Source organism: Hemicordylus capensis, chromosome 5 (assembly GCF_027244095.1).
Source record: "Hemicordylus capensis ecotype Gifberg chromosome 5, rHemCap1.1.pri, whole genome shotgun sequence".
In the NCBI taxonomy this organism is placed as follows: domain Eukaryota; kingdom Metazoa; phylum Chordata; class Lepidosauria; order Squamata; family Cordylidae; genus Hemicordylus; species Hemicordylus capensis.
In genome coordinates, this window is record NC_069661.1 from 209,132,417 (window position 1) to 209,158,168 (window position 25,752).

General features: G+C 42.7%; 1 protein-coding gene across 6 annotated transcripts in view; it reads left to right on the forward strand.

Annotated features, from left to right (window-relative positions):
• Positions 1-18,185, forward strand: part of ANO4 (anoctamin 4) — a 255,081-nt gene extending 236,896 nt beyond the window's left edge. For all 6 annotated transcript variants that reach the window (XM_053257089.1, XM_053257091.1, XM_053257093.1 and 3 more), the window contains 7 exons: positions 2,367-2,509; positions 5,223-5,375; positions 6,529-6,676; positions 9,186-9,305; positions 13,092-13,197; positions 15,551-15,746; positions 17,590-18,185. In XM_053257089.1, coding sequence (XP_053113064.1) covers positions 2,367-2,509; positions 5,223-5,375; positions 6,529-6,676; positions 9,186-9,305; positions 13,092-13,197; positions 15,551-15,742 — 862 coding nt within the window. In that variant the 3' untranslated portion in view covers positions 15,743-15,746; positions 17,590-18,185. The remainder of the gene's footprint in view (positions 1-2,366; positions 2,510-5,222; positions 5,376-6,528; positions 6,677-9,185; positions 9,306-13,091; positions 13,198-15,550; positions 15,747-17,589) is intronic.
• The last annotated feature ends 7,567 nt before the right edge of the window (positions 18,186-25,752 follow it).

Genomic DNA, 25,752 nt, shown 5'->3' on the forward strand with positions numbered 1-25,752 from the left:
CGGCAAGGAGGTACACTGCCACCCCATGGGACTGTTTTAAACCACAGCGCCGGCAGGGCAAATGTAGGGGGGGTAAAGAACACCCTCCCCGGCCCTTAAAGCTACCCCCCCCTTTGAACCGGCAGTCCCCAGTTCCATGCACATCCCTAACACTGTTGGAAAAATTTATGTTACCTTCCTCCCCCACCCCCCTATGTATTAACTTCAGGTGTTTGACCGGAAGAGCTTACTATACAAGACCATTCCAGAGGTGGCGGCAGTGTTCCCTTAAGGGCGGGGGAGGGTGCAGTTACACCTCCCACCGCATTTCCTCTGCTGGCACTCTGTACGCCCAGTACTTCCAACCACTTCTGGCTGAGGATGGCAACGGGGCGGCAGGGAGGTATGCCGCCACCCCGAGAGGCTTTGATACAATGGAGCACCGGCAGGGGAAATGCGGAGGGAGGGGTAAGTGCACCCTCCTCCGCCTTTAAGAGAACACCCCCATCGCCTCTGAAAGCCAAAATGGCGCCAGTGGCTGAAACGTTTCGGAGGCCTCTATAATGGCCTCTGAAATGTTTCAGGCTCAAGCCTAAAAGATACTCTTAGGAGGATATAGGACTTCCATCCACCTGTGTTCAATTCAGTCAGCTGAAATGCATTTTAATAAATGAATTAAAACACATACAAATACAAATAAACAGTGGCTGACTTCCTGACTAACGTTGGTGCTTGGTGAGATGCGCTGGTGCTGCAGACTAGTTCCAGACTAACGTAGCACTGATGCTCTTGGCAGGGTGAATTTGGATGGCCTCCCCATCCCTTGGAAGTTTGTGGTGTCATCCAAAAATATGTCCCTGGGGGCTATGTAACCCTCAGGGACATTTTTTAGGTGGTACAGAGCGCTTCTGGCAGAAGGGGTGGGTAGAGTCATCGTCAAAATTTGCTTCTGCATGTGAGTGCCAGTGCTAAGTTAGTCAGCACTGTAGTAGTGATTCTGTTTGTTTGAACTTTATTGGAGTAAATGAGGTTCACCCAGTATCAGTATTTTGTGAATCACAGATCTATGATTTGGATGTGTACTTTTGGCTGAGAATTTATAGCCTGATCCTAAACATGTATATGTGGAAATATGTCCCACTGATTTCAGTGGCCAACATGTTCCACAGCATAATGTGGGCAGTTCTGATCCAGTTGTGCTGCTGCAGGTTCCTAAGCAACCACTGGCATTCTTGCACTTAAATTCTTAAAGTGGCATTCCCACCCTTTAAGAGAGCTACTTAGAGTGGAAATAATGTGCTGCCAAAGTGTGGGCATGCTGCTTTAAGGATTTGCACTCTTGCTGCCAGCTGTCCCTTCGAAGCCTACAGCAGTGCAGAACCGCCTGGGTTACACTGCAGAACATGTCAGCCAGTTGGTCTTATTTCCAAATAAGGGCAGCTACAGAAGAGTAACTTACAAATCTTCCATTCAGGTTCCTGTATACTGTCCTTTGCTATTCCATCAACTTTTTTGTTTATATATTGCATCAATTTTTAATTTACTTCTTAACAGCAAATATGTGGTCATCAGCCTCCTTACTTATCTCTGTGTTATTATATTGAACATTGAGTCCCAGAAAATGCACGTCAACTCAAGCAGTTTCAATCCTAAACTTCTTTCCTCCTCCAGTTCATTCCAACAATTAGCCATCCTATGGAAGGGTAGTTACATAGACTAATCTATCAGCCAAAATGAGTGTATATATTGCATTTTTCTTTTTATATTATCTGGGGACTGAAAGACACTTGAGCAACATTCATTTATCTTTACAGTTAATGAAGGATATTAATCTACACCACCAGGCACACTATTTACTACTATTTGTCTATGCCATTAACTGCTTGGTGTCTTAATTTGTAATATGCATATTATATAAACTAGGCCAAAATCTCCCACATGGAATAAGTGTTGTAACTAGATTTGCTACCCACTCTCTTTCAATATAACAAACAGAGAAGCGGTTAAAGACAAAAGTAGACCAATCTATCTCTACCTTGCCTGCTGTAGACATTATGAAGTGCTGATATCCTGAAATCTGCAGATTCTTGCAGAACAAACTTTTTTGTATCTGATATTTATTAGTCCTGTTTTTCTTTGCATCTGAATGCTTGTAGATCTTCAGCATATTTATCCCCTCCTTACAATATAACTTTATTTATCCAAGAAGTGCAGGAATGTCCAAAACACCTGAATAATCTGATATATGGATTAATATGACTAGGGTGGACCCATTCACTCCATCCAGCCATGAGTATGGTGTTCAAAGAGCAAGAACTACCAATGTTTAAGTCAACTGGTTTGGGGAAAATAATGTGTTCTTAAAAAAAAAAATGTTTATTATGCAGGTTAATTCAGAATTGGTGGACCAGAAGGAGATTACGGCAGGAGTATGGCTCACTGCGAAAAGCAAACTTCCCACAATGGGAGAAAGATTATAACCTTCAGCCTATGAATGCCTACGGACTCTTTGATGAATACCTAGAAATGAGTATGAAAATAACTCCATTTACTTTGCTTGATCATAGTGTCATTCAGAGGTATAGCTATAATTGAGCAGATGGGTTCAAAGAACCTGGGGCTCCCAGCTCCACCCCTCGCTATTTTCTCCATTATCTCCCTCACTTTGAGGGGCCACCAGGGAGAGGAGCAAACATGGGCCCCCTCTCCCCTAGCTATGCCTCTGGTGTCAATGATATATATTTTCCCACCAAAAGGGATTTATTGTTATTAGTTACATTTCTATGTTGCCCTTCCTTTAAGGAGAGTAGAGTGATGTGCAAAGATTATTTCCTCTTCATCTTTTATCCTCACAACAGCCCTGATGGTGAGAGGTAGTGATTGCCAATGAGCTGCATGGCTGATTGGGGATTTGAATATGGGTCTCCTCTAATAGGGATGTGCATGGAACCGTGGAGGCATGGTCCGGCGCCGGCGTGGGTCTCCCTTTAAGGGTGGGTTGCACTTACCCCTCCCGCTGCTTTTCCCCCGCCGGCACTCCATTTTTTTGAAATGTTTTTGGGGTGGTAGCATTCCTCCCTGCTGCCCCTGCCCCCTTTGTTGGCTGGAAATATTGGAAGTAGCGATCATGCGTGCACCCGCCGCACACATTGCACGTTGCGTGCACACGTCATGCGATGTGCGCAGCAGGTGCATGCGCGATCGCTACTTCCAGTATTTCTGGCCAACTATGGGGGCAGAGGCAGCAGGGAGGAATGCTGCAGCCCCAAAAACATTTCAGAAAAATGGAGCGCCGGTGGGGGGAAAGTGGCGGGAGGGGTAAATGCAAACCCCCGCCCCAAGCCCTTAAAGAACCACCCCTCCCGAGGCCGGACCAGGCCATGTTTGAGCCAGTTCAGAGGCCTCTATAATGGCCTCCGGACTGGTTCGTGCACATTCCTATCCTCTAATCAAATCTTACTACTGTTAGACTAGCTCTCAGGAGATTAACTTAGGGGTTCTCAAATTTGGTTCCCCAAATGTTGCTGGACTACAACTCCCAGAAGTTGTTGGACTACAACTGCTGTATTCCCACAATTACACAATAGTCAGGCCATTGTGGCTGGGGGATGATGGGAGTTGTAGTCCAACAACATGTGCTACTCAGGTTTGAAAACTCATGGATTAACCCATACTAGTAACATATGCCAGGGCATTGCTGCTTTGATTCTTAAGAGTGCCAAATTTTCTCAGGTCACTGTTTAAGACTTCAGCCATTCCAGCAGTTATGATCCATACAGTAAACACTCTTTCATATTGGATCCCATGCATGCCAAGGGGGGCTGCTCAGGGGTTGCAGTGTTGTGTTCTTTGCTGGAATAGGTGCTCTTGTGCACTACTATACAGAGGGTTCCCAGTGTCACCTCTAATAGCACTTGTTGCCTGATTCTAGATAGTATCTGGTAGCTTTTCCTCCTACCTTGCTTCCACACAAAACAAAAATTGGGAGCACTCACAGCTCCCAAACCCTGGTAGAATACAGTTTTTGATTGTGTGAATGACCTCATAAATGTACTTGTCAAAGCCCAATGAGACCGGCAGTTATTCACACTTTAAAAACCTTAACCCTAACCCTAACCCAGAGCAGAATTAAGCTAAATAGACAGGAGGAAGCCAAACGTTTCCTTTGAAATCAGTGTTAACATAACATTTGCCCTGCCACCAATGCACTTATTTGCATTTTCTCCTCATGCTACCTTGCTGAAGAACACATTTAAAAAAGAAAATTGGTGCTGTATTCCATAAAACTGCACTCTATTCCGGCACCAAGAGCTTGCAGTCACTCCCTGTCTGTATTGATTCCCTGCATATCTACTAGTTTAAATATGAAAGTTTAGTATCTCACTCTGGCCTCATAGCCTTCATTCCTATCCCCACCACTGCATGACTTATGAAAGTAAAGGCAAAGATACTAGGAGAAATGTTTTAATATTTGTATTCCTTCAAGTCATATTCTTAAATTCATGCTAACATTTTTTTAAAAAATCAAGATGCTTGATACTGCTATAATTTAAGGCTGATGAGGAGATGAACATTTGTCTAATTTGGTGGTTCTGCTTTCTTTGTAGAACTAATCTAAACATGTCTACTTTCACTAGTTGGCATCAAGAATTAAGATTTTATAAGAATGTTTGCTTGGATGATTTAACAACTTAAACTTGCAGAAGAGAGGAGATATTGAAAGAGGCACTACTAGATCTGGAAATAAGGGCTTGTTTTAATTATTTTGGAGATCTGAGGCTTTGCTTTCTACTTTGGTTTGATCTAGCTTACAGCTTTAAGTGATAAAAATGCAAATCTTAAATAAGTGCAACCTGTAGGCATCTGTGCTTGTAACAAGGCTCAGTTATCAACGGCTTGAAACATGAAGCCACAGAGAGACTGGGGGGGAATCTATTCACATATTGGTGCTGTAGTTTACCGATTGAGGTGGTGGGCAGAGCTCCTAAGAGCAAATACCTTTACTTTTGAGTAGGAACCCAAACCTTCCTTTTGTTACTTATTGTGGCTTTTGTCTTTATTTAATTATTCCTGTGGTGATCTTTGACTTCCTGCACTAAAACATGTGAGGAGGAAGCTGGGATATGTGGGGGTGGGAGAACAGAAACAATGATGCAGAGTTTCTTGAAGTAAGCCTCATTTCATTTTTTGTTTTTTCAATGTGTGGCTGAATACAATGTCATTTCCCTCCCACCCCTTCACAGTTCTTCAGTTTGGATTCACAACCATCTTTGTGGCAGCTTTTCCGCTCGCTCCACTTTTGGCCTTACTTAACAATATTATTGAAATCCGACTGGATGCGTACAAATTTGTCACACAATGGAGACGGCCATTGGCTTCAAGAGCCAAAGATATAGGTACGCTATTTATCATTTTATATGCCGAGTGTTTGCTCAGCTGCACAATGTTCTCATACACCAGAATTGTCAATGTACTGCTAGAACTGAGAGAAAGTGGAGAGCTGGTTACTAGGGCTCTGCATCACACCAGACTAACAACTGGAGCCAATGCAATGCAAGCTTTATTGGACAATTCTTGGATCTAGTCCGATGCAAAATTTCTCCAATAAAAAGATACAATTAAATGCAATACACAGCAGCCCACGTACAGAGCACATGGCCACTCAGTCATAGATCCACCCCTGGCTCTGCCTGCCAAGTCACTTTACTTTGCAGAGTTAGGGAGGATCTGTTGTTTTTAGAAGCCCCACCTGCAGAGCAGTAAGAAAGAACTCAGCCTTAAAAAAAAAAGAAGAAGAAGAAGTGTGTAGTGGCGGAGTGCTTTGTTACCTCTTTCAACAGTGGGAGGAAGGCTGGAAGGACAGGATTCTGTTGCTGATGGAGAAAGGCTAGAGCTTCCCATTGAACAACAGGAATATGTGCCTACTCGTCTGTGACACAGCTGCAGGAAGCCTCTTCAGTCGTGATCTGCAATCCAGTGGCATAACCATCTACACTAAGGAAAGAATGTTGACTGAATTAGTAAATTCTGTTACACACTCCCTACTTCACTGAGTGAAGAAAAGTTCCTGGGGTGCAATGCCACTTGAATTATAGCTTTCTTTGGAGGAGAGATCACTGGAGGCTGGTGGTGTCTACGTGATATTTGCTTTATTTACCAGCTAAGAGCTGTGCATTAGATGGAAACACTCACCATATGCATTTCCACAAATCAGCAACAGATCACATCGGATTGCCCAAAAGAACCCCTGCAAACCCATAATGCCCCTCCCCCTTTTTTCAGGCTCTCTGTCTCAGCTCCTTCCCATAGCTTGAAGGGCCTCTCTTCCAAGTTTTGCTGGCCTTTCAGTTCAGAACATTCAAAGCGAGATCTGCAGTCCTCTTAGCCATCCATTCAGGGACATCTCCTGGCTTATTAGCCAGTGATCTGCCTAACTAATAGCCAGCCAGTCTTGGTACCGATACTAATTATTTCCAACTGTGTTTGCATTTGGACTGCTGCTTATGCTGTTCTATCTGGAATTATCACAACATTTTCTCCATTGCACAGGAATCTGGTATGGAATTCTGGAAGGCATAGGGATTCTTTCTGTCATCACAAATGCATTTGTTATAGCTGTAACTTCAGATTTCATCCCCCGGCTCGTTTATGCTTACAAATATGGACCATGTGCAGGTCAAGGGGAGGCTGGACAAAAGTAAGTTTTTTCTTTGGAAACATGCTTCCAGAACATCCAGGTCTGCATTTTCAGAAAAAGCAAAAGTGTCTTGCATCAGTTTCCTCAAAGTCCACCAAGCTTGCCATACTCCTGTTTGGTTTCTGGGTACATTGGGAACCAAATAAGATAGGGTTTTTTGCCTGACATACCCCATACTCAGAAGAGTGGAACAGATGGGCCAAGCAATCTGCATGTCTGGACTGTGGGAACTGGGAACCAGAAGCACTGAATACTCAGGCTTCTGGACATGCTAGATGGGCCAGTAATGAAAATGGTCTGAAATGTGGGCTGAATTTAGGCAAACCAAGTACAGTTCCCATGCTATTATTTTACTGCGTGCTCAAGAAAGGAGAGCTGCTCTTGTGGTAGCAAGCATGAGTTGTCCCCTTAGCTAAGCAGGGTCCACCCTGGTTGCATATTAATGGGAGACTAGAAGTGTGAACACTGTAAGATATTCCCCTCAGGGGATGGAACCGCTCTGGGAAGAGCAGAAGGTTTCAAGTTCCCTCCCTGATAGGGCTGAGTTTCTCCAAGATAGGGCTGAGGGAGATTCCTGCTTGCAACCTTGGAGAAGCCACTGCCAGTCTGTGAAGACAATACTGAGCTAGATAGACCAATGGTCTGACTCAGTATATGGCAGCTTCCTATGTTCCTAATACTCATTTTCCAATATGAGCTGACATTTTAGTCTGGCAATCTTTGAGTCTCAGAAGCTCTTTCTGAGGAATGGGTTTTGGGAAGTGTTCTTCATTGCAAGGCCTGCGAGCCCCTAGTGGCCACTATCAGGCCTGCTTATTTATTATGCCTGTGTGAAGCTCTGACCGAAGCCGAACGCTCTGCAGAGCCCTCCTGGCACTGTGTGGACTAGATGACCGTTCTTGCCACACAGTGCCAGTGGGGCATCTTAGAGGGAGGCCTCTTGAGCCCCAGTGTCATCCTGGAAAGCATGTATGGAGTGCTGTGCACTATATGTGCCTTCCAAGATGGCGCTGGGGCTTGAGAGGGCTCTGTTTCTCTTAAACCCCTCCCCCGCCTCAGCACAACATTGTACGGAAATCAGTGTGGTGGGAAATGGCTCTCACATAGGAGGGGTTTTTTTGCCAGAGTGGTCCCTGCTTGAAATATTGTGAAGATCACTGACTTAGTCTCTTTGCCCTTGTCCACACTTACATTTAGGGTCCACTCACACAACCATCTTGGAACAAAGCCAATGTTTTAGCCAGCCCATGCTGACTTTTAGCCGCATTGCCACAAGCCAAGGTTGTCACACAAATGTTTTCACATAGTGGAAAAACACAGTGCTGATGCAATTTATGTTTACATTTCAAAGGTTTACCCTTGCAGTTTTATAGGCTTTATGCACCTACCGTCAACATATTAGAATGTCTTAACCAAGTCAGCTAAGCAGTATTGCACATAAAGTATCTTTCTTCAAGCACTCATATATATTATATTCCTTTTCTGACACACGGAGGGGTTTTTTGTTGATGGTATGCTTTCTGGCACATTTTGGATGTCATTGCAGTTTTGTCACAGTGGCAGAAAATGAGCAGTTGAAGTTACAGTTTGTGATTGGCAGTGCTGCTAGCTCATTAGCCTGTCAAGGGTTTGGTACTTCAGTACTTGCTGGAGGGAAAACAAATGTTCTGTCTCCATAATGAGTTGTATAAAACTCTTCCATTAATCTAGAGAGCTTATCTGTTCATAAGGTGTTGGGCTATTGCCTCCTTTTGCTAACATTATATAGCTACAAGGCTTAGCGCTTTACTTTTTTAATGCTAGGCAAAACGAAGCAAAAATGAAGTTTGGAATTTCATTAAGATTTTTCTGCCTGTTCTGTTGATGTTGGCTTATTTTTAAGATCAGGGGTAAGCAGCTTTTCACCAAGCATGAGCTGACTACACATCAGAATGAAGACTGATGCATTCATTTAATGTTACTTAGAAGTGTAAAACTTGTTCTCCTAGTTTCCATGAAATGATCAAGAATTCTGAGATAAATGACTACTATGGAAAATGTAACATCTGTGAAGGTATTTAAGCACCTTAAAATAAATCTCAGCAATTGACATCCAGATAATCTGAACATTGTTTGGGAGGAACTATTTATTCAGCTCTTCCCAAGTAACAGCAGGAGAGAGAACATGCCCTCAACTCCTGCCTGTGGCTTCCAGCTGCATCTGGTGGGCCACTATGCGAAACAGGATGCTGGACTAGATGGGCCTTGGGCCTGGTGCAGCAGGGCTGTTCTTATGTTCTTAATTTTCAATAACCGTACATCTCACTAGCTGAGCTGGGTTGTTTCTATGTGAACTAGAGGTCTAGTTACCTGAGGATTAATGAGCAAGCAGATATACCAAGTGATCTGACAATTTGGGTAATCTGGACATAGTTATCAAATTAATCTGGTAATTTTTTAATCAAAAAATCTGAAAGAAGCCTCAGGTAAAAGGCTGAGTGTTCTGACTGGAGAAATTCTTGTTTTCTAGGTGCATGGTTGGCTACGTCAACGCAAGTTTATCAGTATTTTTAGTGTCTGACTTTGAAAATCGATCAGAACCATCATCAAATGGAAGTGAGTTCTCAGGCTCGCCTTTAAAATATTGCAGGTAAGGAAATACATGTGAAAATATGGCCATGTAAAACAGCTTTTCGCCTTTTCCAAAGCTCTGTTAAGGTAGTGTAGGAAAACTGTCCTATCATAACAATCAATTTAATAATACAGCAACAGATTTAAAAGTCAGCTCCCAGACCAACCATAAAATATTTGTCTAAATGAGGAAGGACTTGATGAGCCATCTGCAACTGAAAAGAGCAACAGCTTGGTGGGTCAGACAGCAAACTGAGCTACAGGAACATGAGCACTCTGCTGTATTTCCATGGTGCAGGCCATGATCAACCACCTGTCCCACCACTATATTTAACATTAATACAGCTTTAAATATTGAAGGCAGGAAGGAAGCCATAACAGCAGCTACTTGGGTGTTGTTGATATATAGTACTACACCGATTGGAGGGTGGTTGCCTTCTTTTCCCTGCTTGTGGGCTTTCCAGATGTACCTGCTCTGCCACTGCACGAGACAGGATGCTGGACTGGATTGGATGGGTCTTGACCTGATCCAGGAGGGCTTTTCTTATGATGGTGTTTGTTTGTATGCACCATGCCTGTCAGAAAGCAACTGGAGGAAGAGAGAAACTGGACAAAGTAGAATTGGGGCAGGAGAGGGGGGAATGGTTGGCTGGGAAGGACAATGAAGAGAGGGTGCCTGTTTACTCTTCAGTGATGAGATGCAAGGTTGAGAGATCATGTGAATGATCATCATGTTGACATGATTTGACCTAAGAGGTGGCCTAGAGGAAGTCTGCCCATGTTTGGGGGCAAAAAAATGTTTGAATGTTTATATTACTTGCCATGAGTCAAATCAAACCATGTTCCTCTAAGCAAATATTATAATATCCATCTCTTCTTCTCAGGCCCTATTATCTGGTATTCAGAGGTAGCTCATCTCTGCAGCAAGTCCCCGTTCTTCCTGAAGCCCCTTGCATTACTCCCCTCAAAAGAGGGAAGATTCAGTGCAATGCTGGCTATTCCTCCCAACCATATCCCCTTAATTACCAGTGCTACTAAATGAATGTGTGTTGGCACAGACACCAGGATCTCAAATCTGCATTGATAAATCATGGGGATTTATCATCATTTATTTAGCACTGTTGCTAAGCCTTGCCTTCCTACTCATATGTACTGTTAATGAAACTGACTCGGGGTGATTGGTGAATACCACTAAATCTATGTTTGGGCTTACGTGGGGAAATTGGATCAGAAAAGACAGTTTCACATCAGATTTAAATTTGCACAAAGTTGTGGACCCAGAAATTGACTGGGATGAAACAAGGTTTAAGTTTTTTTTTTAAAGAAAGTATTTATTGTAGGGAGGGGTACAGCAGAAAGAAATGTGTGGTTAAAACAATATTATTACTAAAAATACGTTTAACTGCAAGGAGGCATTTTAGCCTAAAGTCCTAATCGTACAAATTCCCAGCAGGCAGGAGAAAGAGGCTTTTTAGAGAGGGAGGCAGCTGGATTTAGGAAAAAGGAGTTGGGCCCAGCGAGGGGCAAATGTTCATATCAATTGATCCGGACGAAGGGATCTCAAGGCTCTTGACCAGGCCTGCTCAACTTAGGTCCCCCAGCTGTTTTTGAACTACAACTCCCATAATCCCAAAGTGGCCAATAGCCAAGGATTATGGGGACTGTAGGCCAACATCTGCACGAGGGCCGAAGTTGCGTAGCCCTGCTCTTGACCCACTGAGGGACCTCGTTCCTCAGAGACAGCTTGGCCAGGGGCGAGAAGGTTGGAGGGGTTAGTTGACTGGAAGGTAGAGGTTGGAGGGGGTAGTTGAATTCATGAGGGTGCTTCCTCTGTGGAACCAACTTCCTATGTTGGTGAGGAAGACTGGGCAGATCAGGCTGGGCAAGAAAGCCAATCTGAAGTGTGGCACGTAGAACTGAACACAGCCTGGTGTGGCTTGTGAACAGTAAGTCATCCAAGAAGCAGCTAGTGACTCTAAGGTATTTGGTACACAAAGAGCACATTGGATCATGAGATTGGGACTTTTTATACCCCAAAACATATCCTGGGGGCACATTCCAATTGACCTTTTTCATTAGATAGGTGTGTTGGGTGGAACCGCCAAGGATTCCATTCTTGCTGATCGCTCTTCCTGCGTGTAACAATGTGGGAATTGCTGAGGCATGACAAGGCTTTTGTCATGAAAACAGAGTGCAGGAGGAGATTTGCCTCCGCAAGTTTTATCTGCCTTCTTCCTGATGAATTAATTGGCCCATTAGCTTGCTGCTATTCTTTGCAAAAGAAGAGGATGGTGAGGCTGTTCACTCTGAGTGCAGAGTGACCTTGGCAGAAAGTTAACCTGCTTTAGTTAACTTCTGGGGTCCCAGCCTAGGGAGGGCATGCATCTGCGCCTCTTTCCAGTTTGCTTGTTAGGAGCAAAATCTAGGGGCGACTGGTCCACTGTCAGCTAAGTGACCTGCCCCATGTGCTCATGATGCTGTGAAGTTCCTGAGCATGTCAAGAATGAGATCTCCAAGCCTGGAGACTCAGACACAAAAGAGGGTGCTTCTGGGAGCCAGCAGAAAAACATTGCTAGCGACAGTATAGAGCCATTATAAAAATACTTACTAAAGTAGAAAATATTGGTAGTTGCCAAGAGCAGGGAAAGATGTGTTGTCAATTGACATAGTGGCCCGGAAAATCTATGGCAGTGCTAGATTCTCAGAATGGAAAGAAGTAAAACCATGGCAAGATGTAGTTCTGCTCCCAGTCTGCATAGTCTATTACTCAGCCCTCCCTCCTGTGATACAGAACCAGGGTACTGTGTGTTCAAAGAGGCAGGAGAGGAGTGAGTAAGGACAGGCAATTATACCACCGACAGTGGAGGGTGATGGAGCTACAGGGCCAGCCCAGGCAACCTAGGCAGTTGTCTAGTACACCAATTCTCGGTGGGGTGCCTAAACAGTGCCAGAATATAGCACTGCCAGTTATTCTCTTTCTACCTCTTGTATTGCACCCCTGAAGTACTGTGCAGCAGCATAAGAGCGTAATATGTAGTTGTGCACTCTGCTCCCCTGTACATTCTGCACCCTTAAATACAGTCCTTGTTGCTTATTGCATTTCAGCCTCCAATAAACAGCTTGTCTCATAAACAGCACTCCCTCTATTGAAGACAAATTGCCTGCCTCAGCATTCATTTCCAAAACGAAATAGTCTCAGACTGGATTTCCAAATTAACAGCAGCATCTTTTCATCTCTGAAGTTTTGAGAGTTTTGCCCCTATAACAGCCTAGAAACTCTCTCCTATTGTATCCTCAAACCATTGCAGGCAGGTCAATCACTGGTCATCTGTGTGGGCTGCTCACTTGACTTTGGGATGCATGGTTCAAGTTAAAGCCAGGACCCCACACTTCTTGGCTGGGAGGCAACAAATTAAACTTTGCCTAGGGCACCAAAAGCTTTAGGGCCAGCCCTGCAGAGCACATTTCACAAGTTGTATTTCTGCCACAGCCTTATGCAAGCTAGGATGTGCAGCCTTTCAGGATTAAGAGCATGACCCAAATTCTCAATTTCCTTTGCGTATTGATACTCGGGGACGCCACCTGCCACTGGTAGCATAGCCGTGCATACCAACAAATAGCATATCCGGGTCCAAACCTGGATTCCCTGCTAAGAATTCCCTGGATTCTTTCTAGCACCACTGGCAGGCGTGCGTCAGCGTGGACGCTTATTCACCTGTCCATTTGAAATCCAGTCTCATTAATATGCACAACGAGAGTTGCATTGTCACTGAGAACAAGAAAACTGACTTTTTTCTTTTTTAAGGTACAGAGATTATCGCGACCCCCCTGATGCTCCTGTGCGCTATGGCTATACACTACAGTTCTGGCATGTTTTAGCTGCTCGGTTGGCTTTTATTATCGTATTTGAGGTGAGTTTTATGATTGACAATGTTTTGTGGAATTTAATAGTTATGAAAAGTAAAGCTTTGACATTGGGTTTTGAAATCTTATATCTATTTCCAAAAGAGCTAGAAATCTTGTGATCCTTATGGATGCGTAACCATAGCACCTGAAGCGAGAAGGCAGACTCGGGGTAATGGGTAGATATATTAGTTTCAAAAAATTCTGAAGGCGGGACGGGGGGAACCCAAACTGCTCCAATAAGTGGAATTTGTGGACTAAGAGTGGAGTTAACAGACAGCCAATTGGACCAAGCTAATGGAACTCAGTGATGAGGAGGGAAGGAGTGCTTGTACAAAAAAGCAGGACATTTTTGAGCTTGAAGAATACTCCCTCAAGACTGTCACAACCCTTTCTGCTTCTGAGGGGGAAAGGTGTCTAAGACACTTTAGTTTTCACCCCTTTGCTCACTGAATACCTTCAATGGGGAAAGAGTTCAACAAATTTGAGCTCTTGGTGGGTGGGGGGAGAAATTTAACCCCTTTGCCAAAAGAACATTAAAACAACTTCATGTGTGAACTCTCCTGAGGAACACTGAGCGAAATTGCACACTGAATCTGTTAATCTGCTGACCATTGTATGTGCTCACACATACCCACAGTCACATAATGAGCTAACAATGCACATTATTAGCTATAACTTATTCCACAATCCCATTCTCTACCCATATGAGATAAGACCCAAGTTAGAGCTGAGATTCTCATCCTTGTTGCTAACTTCTTGTTTTTCACCATGCTTAGCCTCTGGCCCAGATAACACTTTCACACTAGGGATATTCAGCAACATTTTTGTTGCAGTGTTGGGGGGGGGGCAAAGTGTTTCCTGGTTGACAATGTGCAACAGATCCCAGCATAGCATGCTGGCCATCAAAAGCTGTTTTAGGCCTCAAATCCGAATTCCAGGTTTGGAATTCTGAGCTAACTGAATGGTAGCCAACATGATACGCAACAGTAATTGGTTTTTGAAGGGCTGCAGGTCCAAAGAGAGCCTCTAGTAACCCTGTGGTGACAGGGCTGTTATATGAGCAGGCACAGGTGGTTGGGAAGCAATTTTTGCTTCTCTTCCCTCCCTCCAAAAGGTCTTTGCACTTTCCATCAATATGTTCCCAAGGGTCATACCGTGCTACGGGATGCAGACTATTTTAAAAAATAGTACTAAAATGATTCTCTAGACTTCTATTGAAAACAATTTTCCAGACTAGAAGAATAGCAGCTTTTTATTCAGGCTTTTGGCCGGTGAGCTATCCATTGCTCTTTTTATTTATTATTTTTATTTATTTATTTAGCATATTTCTATACCGCCCAAAGCGCAAGTTCTCTGGGTGGTTTACAGGACAATAAAAACAACCAATAAAAAGATTAACATACTTCAACAATTAAAATTTAAAAAGTTAAAACTATTAAAACACAATTAAAACAATATCTAATTAAAAGCCTGGGTGAACAAATGTGTCTTGACTGCCCTTTTAAAAGTTGTAAGAGATGGGGAGGCTCTTATTTCAGCAGGGAGTGTGTTCCAAAGCCTCAGGGCAGCAATAGAGAAAGCCCGTCCCCGAGTAGCCACCAGATGAGCCGGTGGCAACTGCAGACGAACCTCTCCAGATGATCTCAATGGGCGGTGCGGTTCATAGCAAATAAGATGTTCTCTTAAACTTTTTAAAACTTTTAGTTACATTTGTCTTGTTTTTGTTTTTATTGAATTGTCATGCTGTTAACCACCCTGGGGTCTTAGGACAAAAGGTGGTATATAAATAAATCATTAAATGCCTATAACTACTTTTATATTGTTGACAGAATGGGATGAAAATTACAATTTTGGTACCCATTTTGAGGGCATTAAACTACCTACATTTCAGGTAGATAGGTGTGGGATGTGTGTGGCAGGGTTCTTAAAGGTACTCTTTAAAGTCTGAGGTTTCTCTTTTCATAATTTTTGTTTCTTGTTAGAATTGAACAAAAATGGCAGGCACGTTAGTTCTTTGGGTACGCATACCATCCAAACGGCAGAGAGATAAGCTTCAGGTCTGTGCACACAAACTTCAGCCAGTGACTCTGACTCCTCTTTTTTTGTTTTTTTTGTTTACCAATTCTAATCTATCTTATGCTCAACAGAGATGTCTGAAGTTAATAAGTGACAATATGACAAAATGTGTGCACTCAATATGAATGGCATAGCATGGTCTTTTAATGTCATTTTTCTTTTCTTTTTTCTTTGTGAACATTTTGAAAAGCAATGTATAAATATTTATAATAATATTTAGAAATGTACAACTCCTTGTCCTGGTTTCCATGGAATTCACCAATCTTAAAACATTTTTTGCAGCACCTCGTCTTTTGCATAAAACACCTGATTTCCTATTTAATCCCAGACCTTCCCAAAGATCTGAGGGATCGAATGAGAAGAGAAAAATATCTGATTCAGGAAATGATGTATGAAGCAGAACTGGAGCGTCTCCAGAAAGAGCGGAAGGAGAGGAAAAAAAATGGAAAATCCTATCACAATGAGTGGCCATAAATGGGTGAGGGTTTTCTAAAGGATATAGTTCTAGTAAACCAAATTGATCAAATTATTTGAGGAACTCTAACTTCCTTCAGATAATAAGGGCATGGATTATTATTTTGTGATGGCATTAGGCAAGGAACCATTAACAAAATTGAAGTCAGTTGTTTGCAGTGTTTCCCCACATTTAAAATCTTTGTAACATCAAAATAAGGACACTACATTATAGACATGATCCATCCCCACACGGGCACAGGCTGGACTTTACACAGGACAGAACGCCTGTTCCCCTACAGTCTTCTGTATATCCCAAATGCAAATCACTCCTAAATATTGTACACTAGAGATGTGCACAAACTAGTTTGTGCACTCCCGGGAGGGGCCTTTAAGGGGCAGGGAGGGTGCTCTTACCCTCCCCGTGACTTTCCTCCTGCCGGCACTGTCTCCAAAACTGCTGGTGCAGAGCTGCTGCATACTCCGCTGCAGCCCCGATCAGAGAACTACTGGAAGTAGCCTATGCGCATGCTGTGTGCTCACGTGTCGGCCACTTCTGGTAGGATGCTGACCGGGGCAGCAGGAGGTACACAGCAGCCCCACGACAGCAGCGGGGGGGAAGGTAAGTGCACCCTCCCTGCCCCTTAAAGGCCCCCCTGTACCTTCGAACCGGCTCCAACGCCAGACTTCTGAACTGGTGGTCCATAAAAGGAGTGCCGAACTGGTTCGTGCACATCCCTAATGTGCACTGGTTAGAAGGGGCTGAATGTTGCTCTTGTTCAATATAATGATAGGAATGTCAATATGCATTCTGAAAATTGATCAAATAAATGACAACTTACATCATGTGCACCATTTTTTGCGATCCACATGACAATAACTTCCTGAAATAAAAATACAGTTTTAAAAACTGCTTATTGCTTTTTGAGATCAGTGGTCAACACAGCTGCGTTTTGCAACATTTGATGCTGTATTCCTGGCTGATGCACTACATGCACATTTAGGAGACCGCAGGAGGACCTCAGGTGTGCTAGTGGCTGTTGCAAAAGTGCATACTTGTGCAGATGCCAAAGTCACACACATGGAAGTTGCACAATCACACAGCCGTTATTTGCAATGACTGTGTGATCACACGAGACTCCCTCATGAAATTTCAGCATTTGTGAAACAGCCATTAGGAAGTGGGAGGCTGTGCAATATGTCAGTCGATATATATTTGTTTAGCACAGAACTGGAGTACACTGGAATTAAACTGATGTCAGGAACCCAACTATATACTTTCTATTAGTGATGACTTGGACCTGTATTAATGTAATAGGGTCAAGTCTAGCTCCCCTACTCCATAACATTTAGTATTATTCACTCATGTGCACCACATTTCCCTGCCAGCCAATGATATAGAGCAGAGCAGGGGAATGAGGAGCACTGTTGCAAGAGTGATTTTAATACAAGCCACCCTGAGCTCCCTTTGGAAGGGCAGTATATAAATCAAATAAATAAAATAACACAAGCAAGTACTGTACATACTTATGTTACATACTTATGTGAAGCTAGATCCATGACAGCCAGTTTCAAGAGTGAATACAACCCAAACTAGTTTGGGACTTATATACTTTGTGTGGTCTGACAATGGGCCATGCTTCCCTAAATTAATGGATGGAAAATATGCACAATCAAATTGTAATCCTCCAGTGACAAAGGCTGCTATACTAGCTTCATTGACTTCAGTTGGCTCGTGTGCACATAACCAACTATTCTGGCAACCTAGATGGATAAATTAATACATGTGCCCTTTTCTTGATTGAATACTTTTTAAATGTGTGCACTTATCTCCAGCTAAAGACTTACATTCTGTTTGCTTATTCCAGCTCCACAAGAACACTACCTTCAAGAGAATGCGGGGGGAAATGCAACCTCAATGCATGCCACAGCATTTGACATAGCAAACAGGGCAGAACATTTCAAGGAGTTTACTACTGTGAAATCATCTTTCAATCTGCACATGATTAATATTCAAAGGTCATTCTAGACTAAACAAGCATGTAACTCCACTTTTTAAAATCAAGGAGACTTCTATACCAAGGACAATTTTTCAGCCTGTTTGCTACTTTTTTGCATTATATCCCATGCCACTTTTTCAGCTCAAATAATATGCATAAAAATCTGGATACTTTAGTGATGCCTATTATATCTCTTACCAAGATACCATGTACAATCAGACATGCTGTTTACATAGCTGTTCTTTTTCTTTTCTTTTAAAAGGAATTATGTTATATACCATACATATGTATAATATATAAAATATATATAGAAATATTGTTTATTTGTAAATAGAAAAAAAATCAAAACTATGGCAAAGAATGTCAAATTTTCACACTTTAAAAATATCGTCAACATAAAGCCATGTTTAAGCGCTTCTATAATGTAAACAATAAATTTAAAATAAATTATGGATGAAATTCTTGCTTTTGTGTCTTAGTAAGTTATTTTACAAAACAAGGTAAAATGAAGTTGAGAACCTGCTGTGACATTTATGAATGTGACTCTTTTTAAATTAATCATTACTCTTTTAAAATTAATAATTTGTTTATATTGGAGAAATGTGATTGCCTTAATTTTGTACCTTCAGATCAAGGATTTCATGACAATAAAATGTTGTGAGCCTCCTGAAATATGCTGAGCAAGCATCAGTATAAACTGGTAGCACCCGGATATGTTTTGAAGCAGGGTAAGAAGGACACATGGGCCAGAAATAAATCTGTGGCCATTACTAGAGCTGTGCAAGAGTCATATTTTGTGATTTGAACTCAAATCAAATAGCAAAATACTCAAATCAGTTTGTCAAAACAGCAGCCATCGCTGGCTGTTTCAACGAATCAAACTGAATCAATGCAAGTGGTTCAGCCATAGGGGACAATGGGGAAATCTAATCAACCCCATTGCTCCCCATGGGTAGGTCCTAGGTGCACGAAAGTGGGTTGTGCCGTAGGGCATGATGGGTGCTACCTACCACCTATGAGGGGGTAGGATCCTTTGGGGGTTTGGGGAAAATGTTTTGGGGGGAAATTAAATCGCCCACTTGCCCATTTATTTTGTGATAGGTAGGTAGCACCTATCATGCCGTACCAGAAAACCTACTTTGGTGTCCCTAGAGCAGGCCTGCTCAACTTTGCCCCCCACCCCAGCTGTTTTTTGGACTACAATGCCCATAATCTCCAGCCACAGTGTCAAATAGCCAGGGATTATGGGAGTTGTGGACCAACATCTGTAGGAGGGCCAAAACTGAGCAAGCCTGTCCTAGGAGCTGCTACCCATGAGGAACAATGGGATGATCCAAGCTACCCATTGTTTCCTATGGCTAAAACATGCAGAGTGCACAAATTTTGCAACCCTGCCTTGAAAAACACTGCAGAACAGAAGCGCACAGTCCCTCCTAACACAGAACACCACATTTTGCCAAACAGAGTCCAGAAATGGCTGGAACAAAAAGCTCTGACTTAGTTGAACCATCTAGCACAACACATTTACACAAATGCAGTGTTAGTTTGGACGTTAGCCACAATCTGGATCCTTTTGTGAATCTTTCAGTCATCACTGACATAGTGGTATCTACAGTGGAAGAGTGTTTATTACATAATTCTAGATTTATTACATTCTGTACTAGCTGTAGTTTTAAACACCATGCCACTGGCAGTGGCTTTGAATAGCATTCATAGCACAACTTAAAATGGTTGACTAACAAGGCTATAAAATATTTGGGCCCTATGTACTACAGAGAGCTACCTGTCCCTTTATATTCAGTCAAAATTATTTTAACAAAGTATATCACAATTACAACAAAATAAAATCTTCCTACTAGCTACTTCAAGACCCCTTTAGAGATTTGCCAGACTAAGTGTGAACATTTTTTGGAAGTAGTTCAAACTCCATTTTTAGTTGGGTGTGCATTAGCTGGCTATGATTAGATGATAGGTTAATTTAGAATATAAAATATAAAAGGAAGAAAAGAGGGACAATGCAACAATTTATTGCTGAGAAAAGACTCAGTAAAAGTCTTTTTGAAGTAAGAACCCCTTCCTATAAAATACCAACATATGGGTATTAAAAATCTAAAAAGGAAGTCTCTACTAGTTCCTTGGCTGCTAGGAGACATGGTATTTCATACACAAATATTCTTGCTCTATTTGACCATTATTCTTATTCAAGACTGTTTTACTTTATCAAATGAACACACCACTTTTCAGAACAGTTACCTACTATAGAAAATCTTGTATTCCTGTACCCTCCGTATATTTGTATTTTCTTTCATACATTCCAATTTTTACTCATTTCAGTCATTCTTTGGATCAGCTTTCTCATGTCTGCTTCTTTTGTGCTGCTGATTTATTTGTTGGTTTTTTAATGCAGTTTTGCATTATGTTCATGTCTGTTCATATCTATCTATCTAATTCTCTAAGGCGTACTAGTGGCTAATCCCATGTGTGGCAGCTCTCGTGAGAGTTTGCGAGCAGAAGCACCATGGTGATTGGGCAGTGGGGATTCCATATGCAGATAGGGAGAAGGAGCCTGTGGCACTGTGGTGATTGGCAGTGGGGATTCCATATGCAGATAGGGGGAGGAGTCTGTGATGGTTAAGGACACTTGGAATGCAACTGTTACTGGTCGGAAGATGTTCTTGATTGTAGAGGAGAGGAATAGATAGATGGATGGATGGATGGTCAGGGGTCTGCAAATAGAGGGGTCATGAGGGAGGAAAGAGCTCCTTCAGGAAAAGGAGTCTGCCGCTGTGTGAATTAGATAAGGAAACAAGATGAACAAGATCTGTTAACTCAGGAAGGGAGGAGGGAGGGGAAGACAAGGGAAGAGTGAGTGGAGGAGACAGAAAGAGAGAGAAAGGAGGGAGATGAAGAAAGAAGGAAGGACGAGTGAGGGATGGGCCCGGTACTGTCAGCGGCCTGAGGGGAATGAAAGGCCATGGCGGCACCTATTGGCAGCAAGGACCCAGTCAGCCACTGATGCTATTTGGGGTTACTGAGGCCATTGGTGGAGGGAAGCAGACATGCAAGGGACGGGCCCAGGGCTGTCAGTGGCCTAAGGGGAATGAGCAGCCATGGCAGTGGCGGCAGTGAGGAAGGGCCCGGTCAACCACTGCTGCGGCTGCTTCTGTGGTGAGGAGCAGGATTGGGTGAGGAGGTGTCTGGGGATAGGGGACTGCAGCTTGGACAACAGGCACCAGCAACGCTGCAGCCACAACCAAGAGGGGTGAGGGGGATGGAGAAAAGGGATGGAGGAGTGACCAAGAGGGGCGAGGGGTATAGAAGCAACGGGATGGAGGAGGAGGAGTGCAGATCAGGTGAGGGTGGAGAGATCTCTGAGGTGAGGGAGGCTGTGTCAGGGGTGAGGGGAGCAATCAAGCACTAGCACGCAGATGCTCTGTGCAGGTTAAGCGAGTTTATATTTATTACTCGTTTTCATTAATTAATTATTATTATTATTATTATTATTACATTTATATCCCGCTCTTCCTCCAAGGAGCCTAGAGCAGTGTACTACATACTTGAGTTTCTCTTTCACAACAACCCTGTGAAGTAGGTTAGGCTGAGAGAGAAGTGACTGGCCTAGAGTCACCCAGCTAGTATTATGGCTGAATGGGGATTTGACCTCGGGTCTCCCCGGTCCTAGTCCAGCACTCTAACCACTACACCACGCTGGCTCTCTTTTCTGACTATGTATATCCTTTCCATATTTAAATATCTTTATATTTGTATTGTATAGTCCCGCGAGGAAGAGGTTCTTGCCTCAAATGCATTGGTACTGTAATTTTGAGTAGAAGGGCTACAGCAGGTACATAATTAAAAGCTGTTTATTGCCATCTGCGGCGTACACTGGTGGCAATAACACTGGTGCGGTGTTTATGTTAGAATTCAGGATCAAGCTGTTGTAAAATGTTAAGCGTTCAACACAACTGAAAAAATAATACATGATGTCCCCCTCTAACTGCAGCGTTTACGCTGATGCGGCATTACTGCTGGGTTTCTGCAATTTTTCAGCCTTTTCCCCTTAATGCGGTGTTTACTCCAATGTGGCGTTTCTGCCCCAAATTATGGTACTTTTCCCAGCAATAAACTGTTGCACTGTCCCTCCTTACTTCCTTTTTGCCTACTCTGGTGTGGTCCCATCCCTATTGCCTAAATCCGAATATAAAATATAGTAAAGTTAGTTGCTTACTGAGTTTAGAACCGTTTATACTTATTTCATGATGAACCAAGGAATCTCCGGAATACTTTTTATCATGACTAAATCTTTGGAATACTTTTTATCATGGCTAAACTACCCATTACATAAGAAGTGTGTGTAACAGTCCTGCACTTCAAAACAAAACAAAACAAAACAAGGAGCAGCCACTTTAAACTACAAATTTGGTGGTAGAAGGGTTGCTTCCTCTTCCAGCAGTTTTTCTGCTCAAAATGCTACCCAACTTCCCCACTCTTCACTAGTTAATCATCCAACTCTGGGAGAAGATACAGACGGTAATTCTGAGTGGGAAAAGAGCTCTTTCACACACACAGTTCCTCTTATCAAATCTGCAAATTTCCCATAACTGCTTTTTATTATTTTTAAATGATCAGAGACTGCTACAAATGCCAGCCATGTATTATCTAAACCCTTGGTTATTTTTGCATATTTTAAGTTATAGGTTTTTCTGACTTACTTTTATAAAGGGTATAAAGAACAGGAAGAACCACACACAGCAGCAGTTTGCACAAGAAGAGAGGACAGATTCATTATAACTACACTTTGGATAATGCTGTATTTTATTCTTGAGCAATCCCCATAGTCAATACCTTGGTATTTACACAATTTATAATATTTATCACTTGTATGCACGGGCTCTCCTATACAGAAGTGTCAAACAATCAAACAAAATCATACATAAGTTCCTTCAACAAATAAGGGATGTGTCCAAAAACATATTAAACTGTTAATACTGGTTTATAATCAATTTGTATTGGCATGTTGCTTTACCATAGGTGCTAACTGACACATAAGTGAGAGAAGAGAGCTGCCTCAAATCTGCTTATATTTTGGTTAGCAAATTGACTAGGGTTCAAAACGCATTTTAAAAAACCACCACCACCAAGAGATGTCCCATTTTTAATAATAAAGACCAAACATTTATGGACTTCATACGCCTCATTGAATGCAGTTCATTTAGAGATGTTTTCAGGAATGCTGCTCTTTGCTATGTCATCCTCTGAAGCAGATTTCCTCCTATAGCAACGAAGGTAGTTTGCTGCTCCATTACTGAGGCTCTTTCTCCTCCTCCTCCTCCTCCTCCTCCTCCTCCTCCTCCTCCTCCTCCTCCTCCTCCTCTTCCTTTCCTGGATGAACCTTTACCTGTGATCATAATGGTCACAATTTCATACGGATAAGAAAAATAAAGCCTCTAATGCGTATTCTTTGTTTACTATTTACAAAGGCCATACTTCAATGCCAAGTTAAGTGCACTTACAGTAATACTACTGATTGAAATAGGCTGCATGGAAATGTGGCCTTTAGTTGTAAAGGCTGCATGTAAATGTGGGCAAAATGTATGATCTTGCTCAAATCCAGCAACTGATCTGTGTGTGGAGATCAATGCGGAAGAAAAAACAACAATCTGGCACCCTTCACCTAGGACTGATCGTGTGGTGCCTCTTACTACGACTGCTACTATTACTGATATTTATATACCACTCTATGGCCAAAGTTCTCAAAGCAGTTTACATAGAAAAACAAATACATAAATAAGATGGTTCCCTGTCCCCAAAGGGCTCACAGTCTAAAAAGAAACATAAGGCAGATACCAGCAACTGCCACTGGAGATATGCTATGCTGGGGTTGAATAGGGCCAGTTGTTCCCCCTCTGCTAAATATAAGAGAATCACCACTTTAAAAGGCATCTCTTTGCTCAGTTAGAAGGGGTAAATGCCATTACTAGATTATCTATGCATAAACTTCCAATAATCTTTTAGGGGTGGGGAGGGCTAAAGAAAGGGTGATGAGCTGATAGTACAGACTAGATAGGGAGATCCTTGGATGGCGCTTGATGTCAAACATGAGTATCTCTGGCCGGAGAGGTCAACATGATTTAGGTTGATAGTGCATGCACACTTACATTATATGATTGAGAACTTGCAAGAGTATACTTACAATTTTATGTTTCAAAAATTCAAAGTTAGCCATCAAGTCCTCTTTACCAAAAAGAAGTCTGCGGTCCACATCTTGCTTTAATCCTCCTAGAAGATAGGATGATTTGCTGTTTGATCAACCACATGAACAGCTCACACAACACAGTTCATTAAGGCTGGCGTAGTCTACAGTACATACTGGTATGATCAGCTCCATGCAGCCATGGCATGGAGGTCACGTATAGCAGAGGTCATGTATAGCAGAACTTGCCGCAACGTAGCCTTACCAGGATGGAAACCCTGTATACGTGCATATTCTTTGAACCTCCTCCACTTACGTCTATAATTTTTCCTTGCAGTCGGCTTTTTATTGTTAATTAGTATCTTTTTTAGAAGCTGACTCTCCACGCTGTCATCCACATGGGAGGCAACATACCGCTTTTAAACAACAAGAGCAAAAGGATTTCAGGCATCAATATTTCAGGCATTCGCCTTATCAGCAGAATAAGGGTTTCAGCCAGCAGCTTAAAAGCCAGGCCTGCTAAAGGCCAGAATAAGCAGTCTTTTAAATCTGTTACGCCATCCACTGCAATCAAACCAATATCCATCTGCCAAAGCGCACAACACCTGCTTTGAAGTTGCCAGCAATTCCATCAAATTGGCAAGCCATGCTCCAGCATGGCAGCACATAACATCGGACCAATGGGTGCTCAGAATTATCAAGACTGGTTATGTTTTAGAGTTCAAAAGTATGCCTCCATTCTTGGGCATAAAATACCCAAGAACAACTCCTACACGGCTGGGAAAAGTGCAGGTGCTGCTGGAGAAAGAGGCAATTGTCGCTGTGCGGAGGGCGGTGAGGATGTACGGATTTTACTCCCCTTGTTACTTTCAGATCCCAAAGAGGGATGGGGAGATTTGGGCAATCATGGACCTTTGGGGTCTCAATTGGTTTGTGTGGGCACGCAAGTTCAGAATGTGACGACATTGCAAGGAATTCTGTCTCTCCTGTGCAAGGAGGAGTGGCAGTCGATGTTAGACTTAAAGGACACGTACACTTGGGATTCAAGAAAGCCACCACAAGTATCTGCAGTTTACCGTGGGAGATGCGGCATACCAATATGCTGTCCTTCCCTTTGGATCGTCAACAGTCCCGCATGTGTTCACAAAAGTCATTCCGGCATGACATTCAAATTCAACAAGAATAACAAATGTATATCTCATATTTTTTCTTTCTCTCAATACAATCTAGTTGAACTGAGGAGTCAGCAACGAGGTGCTGACACTTTGGTGGTCAAAAAGAAACGGAGAAAATGGCGCCCCCAACTGCCAATTTCAATGAAAGCACGGAGCACATATGCAAGGCAGAGTGGGCATCACGAGGAGCTAGTCAATCTATCAGTGAGGTCTCTGCACAGGTGCAGAACCCATTCCTTATGAATGCAAGGGATCAAGATCCAGGTATTATGTTTCATGGTCAGTTGCTATGATCCAGCCAGATTAGTTCATAGAAGCATGCACAGGTGTTGCAGATATTTGCCTCTGGACATGTATTTACATATATGTCATGATGTAACCCTATTGAAATGGCTGGACGCATATTTTGATGCAGATGAGAGTGAGCATGCCCATCTAGAAACAAGCTATTGTACATGGCTAGTAGTGCATTGCTACACCTGAATCAGGGTGAGGTGTTGAGCAGGGTTCTCTTCTCAGCATGCATTTCCGCAAAAGAAAGGTTGAAGGAGATTGTGCACTGATCACCCGTTATCAGTTGGTACAGAATGCGGCAGCCAGACTGGTCTCTGGGGCAACACAAAGGGACAATATAACACCCGTTTTGAAAGAACTGCACTGGCT